Source organism: Macaca nemestrina, chromosome 10, assembly GCF_043159975.1.
Source record: "Macaca nemestrina isolate mMacNem1 chromosome 10, mMacNem.hap1, whole genome shotgun sequence".
Lineage (NCBI taxonomy): Eukaryota > Metazoa > Chordata > Mammalia > Primates > Cercopithecidae > Macaca > Macaca nemestrina.
Window position 1 is genome coordinate 38,899,880 of NC_092134.1, and position 19,413 is coordinate 38,919,292.

Below are 19,413 nucleotides of genomic sequence, written 5' to 3' on the forward strand. Positions count from 1 at the left end.
GAAATAGTTATCTTTGAAAAGGTCTAAGAGGATTACTTCTGACAGTAAGAGTACCTTTTGTGAAGTCTGACGTCAACACAATTCAAATTACCATGACATTAATGGAGAAAATACTGCTATGATTGAAAAGAATATTGGAAAGAGGTACATTAGGAGGGCTCAGTTTATTAAGGCCAAATTGTACTCTATTAATCTGTTACAAAAAATCTGAATAGAGCAAAGCTCTCTTTAGGCCTGGACCTGAATCAACACTCAGTAAAACATCTCTCGGATTTTCACTCGTGAAATTAGTTCAAACAGGACTAGATAAAAAGTCACATGGATTCAAAACCAGCTGGAAATCTGAAACCGAAGGACATTAGAGAGATGAAAGGTAGCACAACTAATTAAAGGAAAGAGTCCTGGAGGGCCCTACAGGAGTGAGTATTCGGTTCAGGATTATTTAACATCTCTATTAATGACTGAGAAGACGATGGAACTAATATATTAATGAAATGTATAAATTGATAAGAGTGGTTAACCAGCAGTGGAAATGGGAAAGAGTAAAAGGAGGTGATATATGGAAAGAAAATAGCAAAATACAGGTCCACTCAAGAAAAAATAGAGCGTGAAATGGAACAAAATGGTTATCCATTTGATGCTTAGCCCCTGGGACAAACGCCTTTTCACGGGGGCCCCTGGTACAGGCTCCAGGGAACTTGAGATGTGATTTCAGTTGGCCCTGGAAATGCCAATAGTGAGCAGTGCCTCTGGACACAGAGCTTGAGACTTCCAGGGAGAAGGTGACAGACCAATGCCCTGTGTGAAGAGATCAAGACTCACTTCTCTGAGCTGTAGACTCTAAAAGGAGGCTGACTTGGCTGCCAAGCCCACCCTCTGAACAATCCGCTAGTCCTCTTCGCGCTTGAGCCTTCTGAGTGTGGCTCCCCAGACCTGGACTGGGTGACCAAAAACTCCAGGGCCAGGGAGGGCAGCTCTTCCCAGCCAGTGGAGGGCCCTGATTCCACTTTAAACCCAGCCCCTCAAAGTCCACCCCTTGGCCGAGATTCAACTCATGCATGAGATTCTTGCTGCTCCCCTCTCCCCAGGGCCTCAGTTGCCTCACTAAGCCTCTTCTGCTCTCCCTGTCTTGGAGTAGATGCCCAGCTGTGTCTGGGTCTGACTCCTTCCCTCTGACCACACCCTGCCCCAACCTTTTCTCCCATGTCTTTGAGGTTAATACACTCCTCCCACATCCTGGCCAGGTTGGAGGTCTTACTCCCACCCTACATGTGTGGCATGGATTGGGAGCAGGCTTTGACAGTCTAATGCCAAGAGAAGCCAATATTAGAGTCCTTTCTTCCAGGCTGACTTTTATTAATATCATCAGTAGTATGGTTTAACCAATGTTTATATTCAATTTAGGGCATACAATGTAGGGTAATGGTTAAAACTATGTTGAGTCAGATTACCTGGATTCATATCTCTTACCTACCATTTACTCTCTCTGAGCTAAAATTTCCTCATCTATAAAATGGGGAAAATAGGTCCATTGTGAGGCTTAGATACTCTGAGCTCAGGGCATGGCACAGGCTCAGGAAATATTAGCTACCACTGTTCAGTTGAGTACATTCTGGCATTCTCTCTTGTATCTTTTTCTGTTGTGCACATTCAACTGCTTCATGAAAATGAATCTTATTTCCTCCAAAATACTGTAAGTTCTACCATGTAAGCTCCATGCAGTCACACATTTTGCCTGCCTGTTTAGCACATAGTAGTTGCTCAACAAACAAATTTTGAATAAATGATTGTAAGTTAATTCTACATTACCTGGCCCTATGCTAGGCCCATAGAAGCTACTTAGCAAGGTATATGTGAAATTTAATTTCACTCTTGAAGGCAAGGTCCCCAAAAGCATTCATTTGGATTGCTTGTGAGAGATCAAAAATGCATATTTAAAAGTGATGGAGAGGCTGGGTGCGGTGGCTCACGCCTGTAATCCCAGCACTTTGGGAGGCTAAGGCAGGCAGATCACCTGAGGTCAGGAGTTCGAGACCAGCCTGGCCAACATGGTGAAACCCTGTCTCTACTAAAAACAGAAAAAATTAGCCGGGCATGGTGGCGAGAGCCTGTAATCCCAGCTACTTGGGAAGCCAAGGCAGGACAACCACTTGAACTGGGGAGGCAGAGGTTGCAGTGAGCCAAGATTGTGCCATTGCACTCCAGCCTGGGCAACAAGAGTGAAACTCCATCTTGGGGGGGGGGGAAAGTGATGGAGGAAGAGAAGAGGAGGTGCAAGGTAGAGAAAGAACCATTTGAATGTAAATTGCCAGGAGATATGACTTTGTATGGTTTATTTCTGCCCTACAGTGATAAGCATATTGAGGTAATAACAAATATTAGAATGACATCACATCATAAATCTTCCCAATCTCTCCTTGAATGCACAAAAGAGAGGGGAGCTATCACTGGTCTCAGTGGGTGAAGACACCAGATATGAGAATGTTAAGAAATGGAAGGAGAAGTGGTCAGGGCAGGGTCACAGGGCCAACGGTCCCTGACAAGGTTTCAACTACTAGATATGTGGAGAGAAACAGACAGACGGTCAGACACTGGCCTTTATAGCTTGAAATACTCCTCCTCCAAGGTCATACATAGGTTTTTGAGCTCATTTCTCTATTGTGGTCACGCTTTTCTGTAACGCAGCCCCCTTGGCAGATGATGCTATACGTTTCAGGGTCAGGATACAGGGATAGGTCTTGGGGTCATGAAACAGTGTGAGGGCTACCGGTCTAGCAGGGATTCAACCAGGACCCTACCTCATAAGTACCAGATCCTTGGATGAGCAAACTCATACACTAAAAAAATAAAATAAGACACCTTGAATAGCATTCCATTGCCACTGAAGAATAAAGTCAGCACTCATAGGGCTGGTATGTAAGGCCCCCTATTTGTAGGCTCCAGGGTCATTTCAACCTTGGGTCTCACAATTTCCTGCATCCTCTGTGCCTACCTAGGGTTTCCTCTAGTGTGTGTCCTGGAATCTTCTGGCTCCTACCCCCACACTGTGCTTATGCCGGTTCCTCTGCTTCGAATACCCGCATTCATGTGTCTGGATGCTTCTTGTCCTCAAAGGTGGGCTGAAATGCCATCTGCATCAATCAATCCATCCATCAATCAAAGACTTAACCAACCACACTGATTAAGTGTTTTCAACTTCAAGGCACTGGGTTTAAGCAAACAGGAAGGACTAAGACAAAGCCCCAGGCACAGACAGGCTCTCTGTATACTTTCTGGTACTTTCTCTATGTTAACATTTTTTAAATCTTGTATTGTTACTCATGTACTCATGGATAAGATTCTTGAGACTGATGGCCAGAGATGTGCCTGATTCATCTGAATCCTCCTCATGGAATCTGTGGAGATCAGTATAATTGCATCTAATAGGCATGCAATAAATGCCTCTGGAAAGAATCAACCCAAGTTCAGGATCCTAGAAGCCCCATTCCTAGTGCCTAGCACACCGGAAGTACTCAGTACATATGTGGTGTGGGCAGATGCATTGAAGCAAAGCTGTGAGTGACTTCTTTGGTAGAGAAAGAATCACAAAGACATTGGGTGCTTTGTTCAAGGCCAACATGAAGACCCAAAGTGGAAACCAGAATGTTACACATTCCACCTGATAATGAAAGACAGCAGTGTTTCACAGAGCACGAGAAATCCCTCCTGTGACAAACAACACTCCATTCCCTATCAAACAAAAGAGAGATTCTGTTCTGAGTCACATATTTAAAGAAAACATGTCAGGATCAACAAAATGTCTCTCTCCATACTTAGAGGGGTAATCCACAGAGAAGCAATGAAAACAGATCTGGGCTTTTGTTTATTTTCAGCCTTCTCCTTCTCTTGTGGTGACCCCAATCCTTTTAACCACACAGTTCAAAGGGTGCAGAGAGATGCACTGCAGGAAACCAGGATGTAGTGACTTTATGATATTTGTCTTCAAAATTAAAGAAGTTTAAAAAGCTGCTGCCTGGACCACGACTCAGCGATAAAAAGGAATGAATTATTGATACATAAAAGAACTTGGATGAATTTACAGAGAATTATGTTGAGTTAAAAGAGCCAGTCCCCCAAAGGGTACATCTGGATGATTCCGTTTATATAAAATTATTGAAATGATAAAATTATAGAAATGGAGCCGAGATCAGTGGTTGCCACATCAGAGATGGAGAATGGGAGGGAGGAGGGAAATGGATGACTGTGAAAGGGAAACCTGGGGAGCCTTGTGACGATGGAGCTGTTCTGTGTCTTGACTGCTGTCAACGTCAATATCCTGACTGTGATGTTGTGCTATAGTTTTGCAAGACAGCACTATTAAAGGGAACTGGGTAAAAGATGTTAACTATTATTGTCTCACAAGTGCAAGTGAATCTACAATTATCTCAAAATTAAAAGTTTATTATTTTCTTTTTTTTTTTCTTTTTTTCTTTTTTTTTTTTGAGACGGAGGCTCGCTCTGTCGCCCGGGCTGGAGTACAGTGGCCGGATCTCAGCTCACTGCAAGCTCCGCCTCCTGGGTTTACGCCATTCTCCTGCCTCAGCCTCCCGAGTAGCTGGGACTACAGGCGCCCGTCACCTCGCTCGGCTAGTTTTTTGTATTGTTTTAGTAGAGACGGGGTTTCACTGTGTTAGCCAGGATGGTCTCGATCTCCTGACCTCGTGATCCACCCGTCTCGGCCTCCCAAAGTGCTGGGATTACAGGCTTGAGCCACCGCGCCCGGCCTTAAAAGTTTATTATTTTCTAAAACCATCTTGAAAAAGAAAAACAAAGTTGAAGGATTCACATTTCCTGATTTCAAAATTTACTTTACAAAGCTACAGTAATCAAACAGTGCAGTACTGCCATAAAAACAGACACAGACCAACAGAATAGAAAAGAACACCCAGAAATACAATCTCACAAATATGGTGAAATGATTTTCAACAAGGGTGCCAAGACCATTCAATGGGGAAAGGACATTTTTTTCAACAAATGATGTTGGGAAAACTGGATATCCACACGCAAAAGAATGAAGTTAGATCCATTTCTTATGCCATATATAAAAATGAACTCAGAATAAATCAGGGACCAAAATGTAAGTGCTACAGACCTTTATTAATAAATATAGAAAGAAAGTTTCATGACACTGAATTTGGCGATGATTTATTGGATCTGACACCAAAAGCATGGGCAATAAAAGAAAAAATAAATGAACTGGACTTCATCAAAATTAAAAAATCCGTGTATTATAGGACACAGTGAACAGAATGAAAAGGAAACCTATGGAATGGTAGAAAATATTTGCAAATGATATATCTGATAAGGGGCTGATATCCAGAATACATAAAGAACTCCTACAACTCAACAACGACAAAAATAACCCAATTTAAAAAATGGGCAAAGGACTTAATTAGACGTTTCTCCAGAGAAGATATACAAATGGCCAGCAAGCATATACAAAGATGCTCAATATCATTAATCATCAAGCAAATGCAAATCAAAATCACAATGAGATGCCACCTGACACACATTAGGATGGCTACTATCAAACAAATCCGAAAATAACAAGTGTTGGTGAGGATGTGGCAAAACTGGAACCCTTGTGCACCGTTGGTGGGAATGCAAAACGGTATTGTTGCTATGGAAAACAGTACAACAGTTCTTTAAAAAACCAAAAAGAGAATTATAATACAATCCAATAATTCCACTTCTGGACATATACCCAAAAGAACTGAGAGCAGAGTCTCAGAGAAATAGCAGCACACTCATGTTCCTAGTAGCATTATTCATCATAGCTAAAATGTGGAAGTGACCCAAGTGCTAATCCATGGATGAATGGATAAACGAAATATGGTATATACATACACTGGAATATTATTCAACCTTAGAAAAGAAGGGAATTCTGACCCACGCTACCACATGGATGAACCTTGAGGACATCATGCTAAGTGAAAGAAGCCAGCACAAAAAGACAAATTCACTTATATGAGGTACCTAGAGTAGTCAAATTCACAGAGACAAAAAATTAGAATGGCGGTTTCCAAGGGCTGGGGGGAAAGAGAGATGAAGAGTTATTATTTAACGAGTATAGAGTGTCAGTTTTGCAAGATGAAAAGAGTTCTGGAGATGGGTTGTACAACGATGTGAATGTACTTACCACGACTAACTGTACACTTAAAAGCAATAAAAATGGTAAATTTTGTTTGTGTATTTTATCAAAACTAAAAAACAAACAAACCCTGGAACAACAACCAAGTTTAATTGAAAGGAAAAAGCCACAAAGCCACTGTCTCCCTGATCCAAGTCCTTGGCACTGTGTCTTAGTTTTCCAAACCAACGGGATGAGAAAAGGAGCCCATTATTTAACAAGACCTCAAAGACTGCTAAAGCCTGGAGATACCTGAGCATCAAGCTTTTCTAATGCCTTTAATTAACTTCATGTCCATTTGATTCACATTCCCTCTGCCTGTTACTTAATTCACCTGAAGTTACTATCAACTTTTCAGTAATGATTCAAAATGTGCTACTTATTTACCTTTGCACTTGACCTTAGGTAGCAGCAAATGGAGAGGTCAAAACCACAGATTAGAGAAACGAAAAATGGAGCCTTTTTCTCCCTAGAGCTGTCATTTTAAATTTATCTATTCCTGCTAGACTCCAAGGTTAGCGAGGGCAGGACTTATCCTCTTTTTGTGTTTTACCACATACAGATGCTCAATGAACTTTTGTTGACTGAGTAAAGTTGTAAGCACAGCCACATGTGTTCCGCCTAGAAATGTTTACATTGTCACGTCCCCTCTTTTCAAACATGACTGACATGGGGGTTCAGTAATTTACTATGAAGAAAATAAGGGGCATTTCCAAGGAAAGTTCATGGATCAATAACCGCTTTTGAGAAGGCGAGAGAAATACACATTCTATAACAATTCTGGTTTAGCAGCATTCACTACTGGTTAGACGCCCCAACGAAGTTGAAAAAAACAAACGAATCGAGGTTACTTTGCACAGACCCCCATCCACATACATAACCCCCAGAAATCAATTATATAAGGTGCAAGTTGAAATCCCTCAGATGGAACGCTAAAACTTCCTTCTAGCTCTTCCCTAGTGAGCCGCAAAGTCACCTTTACAATTTTATTTCGACCAGAGCAACATCATTTTTCATAATTACAGAGTTTTAATTTACTTTATGTGACTGTCCAGCCTTTGATGTATTGAGCTAATTAAGTGAAACTTGGTTAAAAAACCAAAGATACAAAAGGGAATTTTGGTAGAAAGTAAAATAGAGAATTTTTTTAAGGAACCCAAAGTAGTACGAGTTGTTGTCATGGTCATTCAAAGAGAGGTTTTCCCCTTAACCACACAAAAATAGGGTCTGACCTGTAAAGCCTGGTTGGTTCTGTTCCCCTTGTTCTCCTTGGGTCTTCCTCCTCCTGATGTCTTCTCAACAGCCACTGGACACTGTTCCTGGAATGGAGAACATCCCTTCAACATTCAGATGGGTGGTAAATTCAAAGTGTGCAACAAACATAAAAGAGAAGGTAGGACTAGGCAGTCACAAACATTTATTTTTGGTTAAACCTGTTTTTTGTTTTGTTTTGTTTTGTTTTTAAGACGGAGTCTCACTATGTCGCCCAGGCTGGAGTGCAGTGGCGCGATCTCAGCTCACTGCAACCTCCGCCTCCCGGGTTCAAGCGATTCTCCTGCCTCAGCCTCCTGAGTCGCTGGGATTACAGGCATGTGCCATCATGCCCCACTAACTTTGTATAGAGACAGGGTTTTGCCATGTTGGTCAGACTGGTCTCGAACTCCTGACCTCAGGTGATCCACCTGCCTCGGCCTCCCAAAGTGCTGGGATTACAGGCATGAGCCACCGTGCCCAGCGGTTAAGCCTTACAATACCAAAAAAAGTCACTTTACCTGGTTTCTCTCGTAATCAGAAGGGTCGCAAGCTGTGAAGGGGTGGATACACCTTCTTGCACTTTTACACCACGCACAGCCAGTTTCTGTGCATGCTGGGCATCTAGCAACACAGAAAACTGACTTAATTCCTGCATTTTAGGACAACGTTCACATCCTAGAATTTTCCTCTATGATGTGGCATGCAAGCATTTAAGAGAAGACCAAAAAAAAAAAAAAAAAAAAAAAAATCCCTGGACAGACATTCCTGTGAGGCTTTGTGCCCTGCTCTTGGAAGCCCTCAGGTTGATGGGCCGGAATGGCACCTGCAGGGGTGTTGCCATGGAAACCTGAAGCTGGGTCACCTGCTGGTCTGTAGATAACAGGAACCCAGTGAATTTGTTCTGAATCCAGTTCTGCTATTTGTCTACCCTCAAGTAAGTCCCTCTGGAGACGGATCTCTCTCTCTCCCTGCCTCTACCCACCCTGCCTTCCAAAATCGGGAGGCCCTCACTCACTCCAGCAGTCACACTGCCAACTGCCTGGAAGATGTGAGAGAGGAAGTGTTAGCTGGCAAGCAGAGGCAATGAGGTGCCTGTGTTTGCTTTATAATCAAATTAAGGAAGAATTGTGTGTCTACTAATCAAATCACCTATCATGATTGGGTAAACTGTGGAGGACTTGAAAAGCACTTATGAGAAGGAATGTTAAAAAGGGAAATCGGGTTGATCTGGAAACAGGGCCAAGGGAGGCCAGAGGAAGCCTTAGCTCTCGCAAGGGGTGCTAGTGCAGGGCGTGGGGACCCAGTTTGTTTTATACCTTCTCCAAGAAATGAGGAAACATTCTGAGATTCTGACCTGCAGAAACTGCAGTTTCCATGGAAGGAGAAGACACACTGGCTTTTGCGTGGATCCGGCCACCTAAGTGAGCTAGAAGCGGGTTTGTGATTTGCACGCTTCTTCTACCCCCGGGGTGTGATTACTGTACTAAGTGCTTTCCTAACAGGAAGCTGTTACCTACGAAAAGGGGGCTCACCCTCCCCGGGGGACCTAGGTCTGAGGTCTGGTTCTTAATTACCAAGTTGTGGGACCTGGGGCGAGTCGGTTCCTTTCATCTGGCCTTAAACTGGGCATCAGGGGGCCTACGTTATCTTTCAACTGTCTTTGAGCTATATAATCCTATTTAATTCTCCCCCTTTTTTCCTATTTTCATGAACTTCTGAGGCTTGCTGTAGCAATTTTTGTATTTTCTTCTCCTTAAATTCATTCTGTTTCTTAGCAATCATTGAACTGGGCCTTGTGTCATCTTTTTCAAAGTGCCTCAGTGGAAGAGAAGAGGCCCAGGGGCTCTTGTTCTAATCATTCAAGAGTAGCCTCCCAGCTCAGCTTCAAGTTCAAATCCATTTTCCCCATAGAAACCATGGTTCCCAGGCCAGGCCAAAAGAAACTCCCATTTGGAGCTCACGTAGCTGGTCAATCAAACCATGGAGTGATCTACAGCACTGCTACTCACGCAGCCTCCCAAGGTGCCCTGCGGGCCTCCATCCTAACTTCCAATTGGAAAGTCAGGCATCTGAGAAACATACCTCCTCTGTCCTCTTGCTGCTTTAGAAGCAAGGAGCGAGGTTTGGCACTAACTCAGGGGCCTATGTAGCTCAAAGGGGCCAAAGATGGTGAAAAGGGGGCCATCAGGAACATGTTCTTTTGGTGAAAGGGACTTCACCTTGTCCTTCTCAAGTATGATTTCTTACCCCTACGCTCAAGGCTTCTCGTTCCGCCCAAATTCCCGAAGCCATTCCAATCAGGAGAGAACCTAGCAGCAATCCTTCTTCTTTTTGCTGAGACAATCTCACTCTGTCACTCAGACTGGAATGCAGGGCACCATCCTGGCTCACTGCAACCTCTGCCTCCTAGGCTCAGGTGATTCTCCCACCACAGCCTCCCAAGTAGCTGGGACTACAGGCATGTACCACCATGCTTGGCTAACTTTTGTGTTTTTTGGTAGCGATGGCGTCTCACTATGTTGCCCAGGCTGGTCTCAAACTCCTGGGCTCAAGTGATCTGCCCACCTCGGCCTCCTAAAGTGCTGGGATTCCAGACATGAGCCACCATGCCTGGCTTGTCTCTTCTTCTTTACTTACTTCAAGGCTGCCTCTCGGTCCTGGGAAGACATATTTCCCTGTGGGTATGAATACTTAAGCACAGTGGATCTCTCTCCCTCATGGCGCCAGTTTACTAGTCAGGGCTAGAATGTGTGAGCTGAGCTTATTAGCTCAGTGGCTCTCCTATCTCCCATTACATCATGCTCCAAAAGGCATTTTGGAAAGTTCTGTCTCACAAGAGTTCTTTAGGAAATCGAGGAGTCAAACAAATAAGTAAATTAAGACCAACGAGAGAATATTCAAATTTCAAATAAAATCTTACTCTTTTAATGATAAGCAGTTGGTAAAGTTGAATCTGTCTGATAAATTCCAAGAACCGAAGGAGAACATCACGTTGACAACTGAAACATCTGGAGGGAAGGGGGGAAAAAGTCATTTACAGTGGAGTCCTGCTATAGTCAAGCATAGCTGTAAATGCAAAAAAAGAAAAATAAATATTTTTGCCTCCTCTGCATAGTGGGCGGGAGCTTGCCAGCTGTTTGCTAACATTTTAATCAGTATGTGGTTCCTTCCCCATGGGCCATTCGCATCAGGCAGCCGAAGTGCACAGCTCAAGCCTCCAAACAGACTGAACCCACCTCGAGTTCCAAGCCTCCCATGGATAATCACTAGGAAGAAGCCATTTTACAGCTCATTTACATCTCATACTCTCCTAGGGATCTCTATCTCAGCTTTTAATTGGCCAAGGCATAAGAATAAAACAAATCACCGAGCAAGAAGTGCCTAGAACATGAAAACCGGAGGATTAGAAATCCTGCACCTTCAGAAAAATCCACGCTGCAAATATTTACCTAACATACTCTAAAGTGTAGTTTCCCTGGGCAGGGTTCCACGATCTTCTTGGGGTCAACTGTCACCAAATCTGTGATAAAGGTTTTCTTATTTGCCTTTGAAAGCCTACTCATTGGTTAGAAAACCCCAAAAGAACAAAATAACAAGGATTTCAAAACTACTAAATCAGCATTAGAGAAATAGAATATTTAAACATATATACTCTATCCAGGGTAGTGATTCTCAAACCCAGTTGTCTATCAGAATCACCTGAGATATTTATAAAAATATAGATCCCAGGGCCATGCCCCTAAATATTCTGATTTAGCAAGCCTGGGGTGGACCCAGGAACCTGTGGTTGCATCACTCCCCATGAAACGATTGTATAGAGCCTAGGTTTGGGGCCACAATACAGAGTAGCACTTTTCAAATCCCCTTCTGTCCAGGAACCAGTGCTAATCACAAGGTATTAATATATTTTTCCTTTGATGAATTAATAGGAATAGGAGGTGGTGCTATTTATTTGTTTGTTTGTTTGTTTATTTTAGTAGAGACGGGGTTTTACCATGTTGGCTAGGCTGGTCTTGAACTCCTGACCTCAAGTGATCTGCCCGCCTTAGCCTCCCAAAATGCTGGGATTACAGGTGTGTGCAACCACACCCGGCCGAGAGGGTGCTTTTTAAATCCAAGTCTTGACAAAATAAGAATCTGGCTTGACTCTGTTGGCACCCCTAATTTTCTTATTGAAATGTTATTAGTGTGTGGTTCCCAAAGTCTAAAAACCCTTACTTTAAGGTCCTTCTGCACAGCAATAACACTCCCTCTGAAAGTCAGAATTCCATATAAAATTCGGTTCACATACAGAGGGTGTGTGTGAAATGATCATCTTCTGTTCTCAAGACAAAGAGGCTTGGAGGGCTGGCATGACCTCTCTGCAAAAGCCTCTGCACAGACACTTGATACATGTGAATAGAATGAACACAGGGACAGTCAGCTCGGAGGGACTCCCAGTGAAAATACACTCCAGTGAAATCTGTAAGTGTCCAGTGATGAAGACTGCAAAAGTCATACATTTTTTCAAGCACCAAATAGGCACAAAACTCTATTTGGAAATATCACAAGGAAATGAATATTCATGATTTCTTCTAGGAAAGCATTTACAGTTATTCTGGAAGAGGTAAAATAATTTAGGTGATGACAGCACAGTCAAGGAAACAACCATATGAGTGGTTTCAGTTCCCTCTGGTAACCTGGGTACCAAGACAGGGGTGTGCATGGAGGACCAAAGTGGTATTAGAATGGCTGAGAAAGAGCAGAATCTGGCAAGGGCATATGGGAAGAGGTGACTTTCTCCAATGTTTCAAAGCAGAAAGGGAGACAGGATTTTGTGAAAGAGGGGAGGCCATTCTAGGTTCAAAGAAGGCCATGGATAAAGGCTTGGCATGGCAATGGTCGCTGGCTGGCTGAGTACAAGAGGCTGGGAAGCGAATTTGTTTGCCTGTTCGGAATATATAAGATATTCAGAAAACGGCAGGTGAAGGGTTGGGTGCAACTGATGGAGGATCTAAAAGCAACCAACTAGCTTTACAAGGTGATCTCAAATACTTCAGAGGCATATTTTATAGGTGAGCAAGGTCTGCGTTTTAATGAACAAAATTAACCAGAAATGCATCACAAAGGCTGCACCACCAGTGTGGACAAAGTAAAGTGGAAAATTGAGGTGATTTTCCAAGCAATCAGTCCCAAACAGCCACCACCCAGTGGCTAAGAGCATTTTTAAGCTCACATCTCTGGCCTGGTGCATTAAATTGCCTTTTGAAGGATTTAGGATCAATTGGGTTCTATGGTCTGATTATTTATGTCTCCCCTAAATTCATAAGTTGGAATCTAATACCCAATGTGGTAGTATTAAGCCATGGGGGCTTTGTGAAGTGATTAAATCATGAGGACTGCACCCTCATGAATGTGATTAGTGTTCTTATAAAAGAGGCTTGAGAGAGTTCCCTTGCCCCTTCTTCATGTGAGAATACAGCAACAAGGCACCATCTGTGGAGTCAGAGGCCAAGCCCTTACCAGACACTGAATTTGCTGAAGCCTTGACCTTGGACTCCCCAGCCACCAGAGCTGTAAGCAATACATTTCTATTGTTTATAAATTATCTAGTCTAAGGTATTTTGTTATAGCAGCCAGAATGGACTAAGATATTGGGTAACTCCAGCTCTCACCACAAAACCCACTCAGCTCCATTAATGATCATCACTCAGTCCTGGAGACGTTCTCCATGAACTCAACTCTACTTCTAGTCTTTCTCATCCAAAGAGACCCAGGAGTCCTCAGTCTGCCCACTGTACCTCCTAACCATCTGTTGAATCCACTTCTCTCCATCCCCCTTGGCTTCTCCTCCAGCTCTCACTTTCCTTCTCACCTGGACCCCTCCAATAGCTTTCCTATCTGATCTTTCGGAACTCAGTCTTTCAGTCTTTCACTTCTTTGGCCCATTCTCCACCTTCAAGCTATTCATTCATTCATTCAGTCAAGAAACATTTATTGATTGTGAATGGCTATGTTGTGCCAGACACAGTTCAAAGCACAGCAGTGAAGACGTCTTCCCAAAGTCCCTGCCTCCATGGGGCTTACATTCCAGTAGGAAAGACAGACAATGCACAATTGAACCTTTCTGTAATATAAATCTGATTGTGCTGCCAGTCTCCAGCTTCAACCTTACAGCATCTCATCACAGCTCCCAGGATTCACAGTTCACAAGGCCTTTCATGGTCCCCAAGATACCTCCTTTGGTATCTACCTTCTCTTCCTTTCCCCTTTCCACCTTCCCCTACCCCATTTGCCTTGGCCATATAGAAGCTCTTTTGGTTCTTCAAACAAAGCTTTTTCTCTCCTGGACATCATGCAGGTTGGTCTCTGTCTGAAATACCCATCCCCCTCCTCTTTGTCTGGCTCAACTCTACCCTCGCCTTGTCTGGACATCACTTCCTCCAGGAAGCTTTCCTTACCCCCTTCCCCCTCCGCCATGTCTTGTCAGGTACATTTTTCATGTGCTTCTCATGGTACTCTGTGTTCCCTGCATTTACACGCTGCATTGTAACGAGCTACTTACTTCTCTCTATCCCTGTGCACAGTGTTTTTTTTAGGGGCAAGGGGGAGTCACTGTATGCCTAGCACCTAGCATAGTGCCTCACATACAGTAGATGTACAATAAATACTCCCTGGATGGATATATGAATGCAATGAACTCAAACTGATAGAATACTGATTGTTAAAATTTCTCATCTCACCCAGGGCATTTCTTGCTTTTCAGATCTCTGAATTATCTAAACCATTTGGGTACAGTTGGCCCAATGCTATCTGGCTTTTCTGCACTCTCCTATCCAACTTGCCCTCCTCTTATCATTGCCCAGGCATATCTGATAGTGGGGTCTTGGAGTCAAGGAATGAGGTAAATCAGAGGTGAGGAGGACCCAGAGGAAAAGTGGGAACCAGGGGGTAGGGAGGGAGGGAGTCTACAGAGGGGGAACTATTCCAATTCCTTGGGCAAACTAAACTCAGGAGGTTCCCTTGTTTTTTTTGACTTTATAACAAAAATAAAGAGTCCACATACCTTTGTAGGTTGCTCTGGTTGGGATGCTACAGGTGCAGGTCCGGTTGGGCTGACTTTTATTCTGGCAGAGCTCCCTGCTAGAGTCCACGTTCTTCACCATGCACTTTGAGTGTCTTGGAGAGAAGCTTCCCACCACAGTCACTGTAGTCTGTGCAGGGAAGATACAGGGAAAAAATGATGATTTTTGCCTCATTTCCATCACAGAGCCTCATATGATCTCACCTTTTGACCTGCCACAGGAAGGAGAATTTCTCAGAAGAGCTGATGTAAAGAATAGATGTTTCTGGGTGACAGAGCAAGACACTACCTCCAAAAATAAATAAATAAATAAATAAAAATATAAAAGAATAGATGTTTTGTTGGCTATTGGGTTTGCTCTTTTGTACACTGCATATTCTTATTCTTTGACCATTTTTCTGCTTTGTGCGTATATTTTTCTTATCAATTTTCAAGAGCTCTCTGCATGGTGTAGATATTAATCTTTATCTGTCATATTTCTGACACATATTTTTCTCCTAATCTATTGTTTGTCTTGTAACTTTTGCTTGTGGCATCTTTTATCCTTACACAATGTGCTTTTAAGTAATCAAATACAGGGTTTCTTGTCTCAGCTATAAAGTGCTTCCCAAACTCTAGCTTACGGACAAATATAAAATTATTCCAACGTCTTTATTGCTTTATTTTTTAAGCTGATGTCTTTAATCCATCTGGAATTTATTTTTATATACAGTGTGAGATAAGGGTACAACTTTATCCAGATGGTTAATCAATTATGTCACAGCCATTTATTAAACAAAAAACAAACCTCCTTTTCCCACTGAATTGAAATACCATTTTGTCCTATGTTAAATTTCCATTTATCTGGAATCTATTTCTGAACTCCGCTCTCTTTCAATAATCTATTGATCTACTTCTATTCCAATGTCATTAAGTTTTTGCTCCTGTAATTTTAAATATATTTAGCATCTGATAAGGCAAATCTCTCCTTCTTTATCGCTATTTTCATAATTTTCTTAGCGTTTCCTGGACATTATTCATCCATATGAACTAAGTTCATTTTATCCAAAGGGGTTGAAGAGACTGAGTCTAAATGAAACTGTATTAAATATATGCCTTAATGTTCGAAAAATTTATATCTTTATGATATTAAGTATTCCCATCCAAACACATGACTTTTTTTCATCCGTTTCTCTTTGATCTGGGGTTCATTTAAGATGGCATGCCTTGATGATCCCCTAGGTGTGAAGATACATTTGTCAACTATTCCTTATGGCTAATATTGTTAGATAATGATTAAAGAAGGTGGCCTGTGAAATGTGCTTTAGAATTAGTTAAGGTTTTGCTTGTGGTCAAACATATGATTAAATTCGGGTGGAGGGAGTTTTGTGTGTGTGTATGTTTGTATGTGTACAGGGATACGTCTGTGTGCCTGTACATGTGTGTATGTGTACAGTAGGGACACAAAAAGACAATCTTGAAATGTTCCCAAAGTAGCTTTTTCCCAAGGAAATGGTCCAAAGTAACAAGGCAGCCAGGTCTCCTGTTCAAAACGAAAATTATAGGAATTAACATGGCAACAGTGGACTCCTTTTGCATCAGGTGCATGATGGGATCTGGTGGGAATGTGGGCCAAGTAAAAGGAACCTGGGAGTGCAGGAACCTTATCACCTCCTATGAAGAGCCATAGTCTAGACAACCTGGCAGCTGTCTGTCTTCTGTTATACATCTCACTTCCTCCCAGACTTGCTGCACTGCCAACTAAGATTCTGCTGTTTCCCTGGTTCTCTGATAAGCTTGCTAAGTCTTGTCTAGTCCCTGGAGGTCACCCCTATCTTTCCATTTTCAAAAAGTTCTGGCCATATTATCATGCTGGAAGAAGGCAAGTTCTTTCAGTCCACTTCACCTGGACTGAAGTTCAATTGTCTTTAGGGAATTCTGGGCTCAGTAAAAGATCCCAAACCATTCCCACTAACTTATCTTCAACAAACGCCTGAACTCTCATTCATGCTGAATCTTCAACACAGCATTTATATCCGCACCACACATCTTAGCACACTATCACATATTATCTTGTATACATGTATGTCTTAAATTGAATTCACAAGAGTGTCAGAATTTTTAAAAATCACATTTTCAACAACTCTTTTAAAGTTTCCACATTTCCTTCTAGTTCTCACATATGTAGTTTTACATAACTATAATTATTCCATTTATTTATTCCACAAATATTTATCAAGCTTGCAACATATGCCAAGTGCTGCACAATGGTACTGATTATACCAGTGAACCAAACAGCTATGGTCCTTGCCCTCAAAGAGCTTATAGACTAGTAGAAGTATAGAACATTCCACCAGAATAAAATTGGAGGGTCACATGGTATCAAGGAATCATCAAGAGATGACTGAGCTAAGATGGTACAATAGAGAGGGAAAGAACCAGGCAGTCAAGGTACCCCTTAGAAGTAGCATGGGGCAGGACTGGAAGTGGGGGATGTGGATATGGAGGATGCTGGCGAGCAAATGGATGGATGGAGGTACCATAGGTACCATACATGGAGATGGGGCATACTGAGGGAGAGGCAGATGGGTGGAAGATTCAAGACTTCAATTTGGGGTGTATGTAGTTCAAGATACTTGTGTGATACTTGAGCAGATGTGTCAAGTTGGGTATGGGCCTGGAGCTCAGAGGAGCAATCTGGGGTGGGGATAAAGGAGACATGAACATACAGATGATTGATAAAGCTATGAAAGTGGATAAGATTGTCTACAGACAAAATGTAGAGTAAGGAGAGAGGAAGAACCAAAACTGGGCCTTAAATGGCTCCAATATTTAGACACAGGGAGAGAGGGCACCAGCAAGGCCCAGCAAGGAAATTGAGGCCTGGCCACAGAGAAGAAGGAGAGCACGGAGTGGGCGTGCCACGGAAAGCAATGGAAAAGACAGTTTCAAGAACGCTATCAGCCAAGTAAGATGACCTTAAAGTGTCCACTGGAACGGCTGCATGGAGTTCACTAGTGACCTTAGCAAGAACCGGTTCAGGGGAACAGTGGGGCAGAAACCAGGTTGGAGTGGACCTGAAAAGAAGAGACAGCATGTTTTTTCAGGTGCAGCGGAAGGAGAGAGGAGCCAGTGAGGTGAAGGTATTTTTGCGTAACTTGGGGTCCAGGCGAGTATGGTTAAAAAGCTGAAGCTTTGTCCTAAGAAACCCAGCATGGGACTCCTTACCAGGCTGATGGCTCTTTCTTGAATCAAGCTGGATGAAGAGGGAGTGAAGACTTAAAGGGCAGATGGGATGCAAAGGCAGCTGGGGTGTCAATTAGCTGGCAATATCCACAGGGCCAAAGAATTGCTTGCTGTACAACACTCTTATCAGATCGACATATTATACTGAATCATTCCTTATTGCTAAACAGTTTCGTTATTTCCAGGTTTCTAATTCTATAAATGCTACTGCAAGAGCATCTTCATGCCTAGGGATTTTCTTCTTTCAAGTTATTTCCTCAGGATTCTAAGGCTGAAATTAATGCTTCAAACAGAATGAATATATTTATGAATTTTGAAACATGCTGCCAAACTGCTTTCCAAAAAGGTTGTGCTAATTGGCATCACCAACACTGGGTGTTAGCATAGCTTATTATCGCTTTAATTTGTATTTATTTGAAAACTAGTGAGGTTGAACATATTTCCATATTTCTATCTACTTTCTGAATCTCCTCTTGTGAGAATATCTGTGTTTTGGCCCAGTTACTTTTTGGTATACTGATGTTTTTCTTTTTAATTTTTCTTAGTGTTATTATCTTATGATGAATATTTTTTTAGTGGCAAATATTTTCCTGAAGTGTGTGGTTTAGTTAACTCTTTTTTTTTTTTTTTTTTTTTGACAGAGTTTTGCTCTTGTCAGCCAGGCTGGAGTGCAGTGGCACGATCTTGGTTCACTGCAACCTTCACCTCCCGGATTCAAGCAATTCTCCTGTCTCAGCCTCCCGAGTAGCTGGGATTACAGGTGCCTGCCACCATGCCTGGCTAAATATTTTTGTATTTTTAGTAGAGACAGTGTTTCACCATGTTGGCCAGGCTGGTCTAGAACTCTTGACCTTCAGGTGATCTGCCTGCCTTGGTCTCCCAAAGTGCTGGGATTACAGGCATGAGCCACCATGCCCGGCCAAGTTAACTCTTACTTTTTGTAAAAGGAAGTCATATATATGAATATTTTTCTTTTGTTATTACATACCATATTGCTTCAGAGGTAAAATTATGTTCAACTTCATTTTCTGTTAGTTCTTCTGTGACTTATCTTTACATATCAATTTCTTAATTAGTCTAAATTTTATTTTATATTTAATGTAAAATACGAAATTATGTTTCCATAGTATAAGCCAGTTATCTCACACATTTTATGAAATAATTTTTGTTTCCTCTCATTTTATGATATCTGTTCCTTAAAAATTTTACATCTATTTCTGAGCTTTCTACTATATTTTATGAATCTATATTCCTATTTTTAAACCAGAATCATGGATTAAATTATTGTTGATATCTATCTATCATCTATGTTTGCAATCTAATGGGAGTGGTCTTGCCTAAATCAACTTCTTTCTTTTCAAAATATGTTTTGGATATTCTTGATCAGCTCATGTTATTCCATGAGCTTTTATATTATATTTTTATAAAATTCCATGAATTTTATATTAACTTTAAATAAACACTAATTCAAAAATCATTGGAATTACATGAAATCAAGAAAAATAGGTGAGGAAGAAGTGCTATTTTTGTGATATCTTCTCACCAAGAAATGTAGAACATGCCTGAATATGTTCAAGAGGTTTTCCATATATTCTAAGAAAATGCTTTGTGTATTTTTGTTTTTATTTTTGTTTATGCTTGTGTTTTTAATTGATAAGGTTTTGCTATGATAAATTATAAATAGCCTTAAGGCTGGGCGCAG

The 19,413-nt window shown here is 41.9% G+C and overlaps 1 protein-coding gene across 3 annotated transcripts in view; it reads right to left on the reverse strand.

Moving 5' to 3' along the window:
• Positions 1-19,413, reverse strand: part of LOC105483698 (plexin C1) — a 159,288-nt gene that overhangs the window by 73,594 nt on the left and 66,281 nt on the right. For all 3 annotated transcript variants that reach the window (XM_011744680.3, XM_011744681.2, XM_011744683.2), the window contains exons 6-9: positions 14,469-14,616; positions 10,344-10,431; positions 7,942-8,044; positions 7,402-7,488 (exon numbers count right to left, since the gene is read on the reverse strand). In XM_011744680.3, the coding sequence (XP_011742982.1) occupies positions 7,402-7,488; positions 7,942-8,044; positions 10,344-10,431; positions 14,469-14,616 (426 nt within the window). The remainder of the gene's footprint in view (positions 1-7,401; positions 7,489-7,941; positions 8,045-10,343; positions 10,432-14,468; positions 14,617-19,413) is intronic.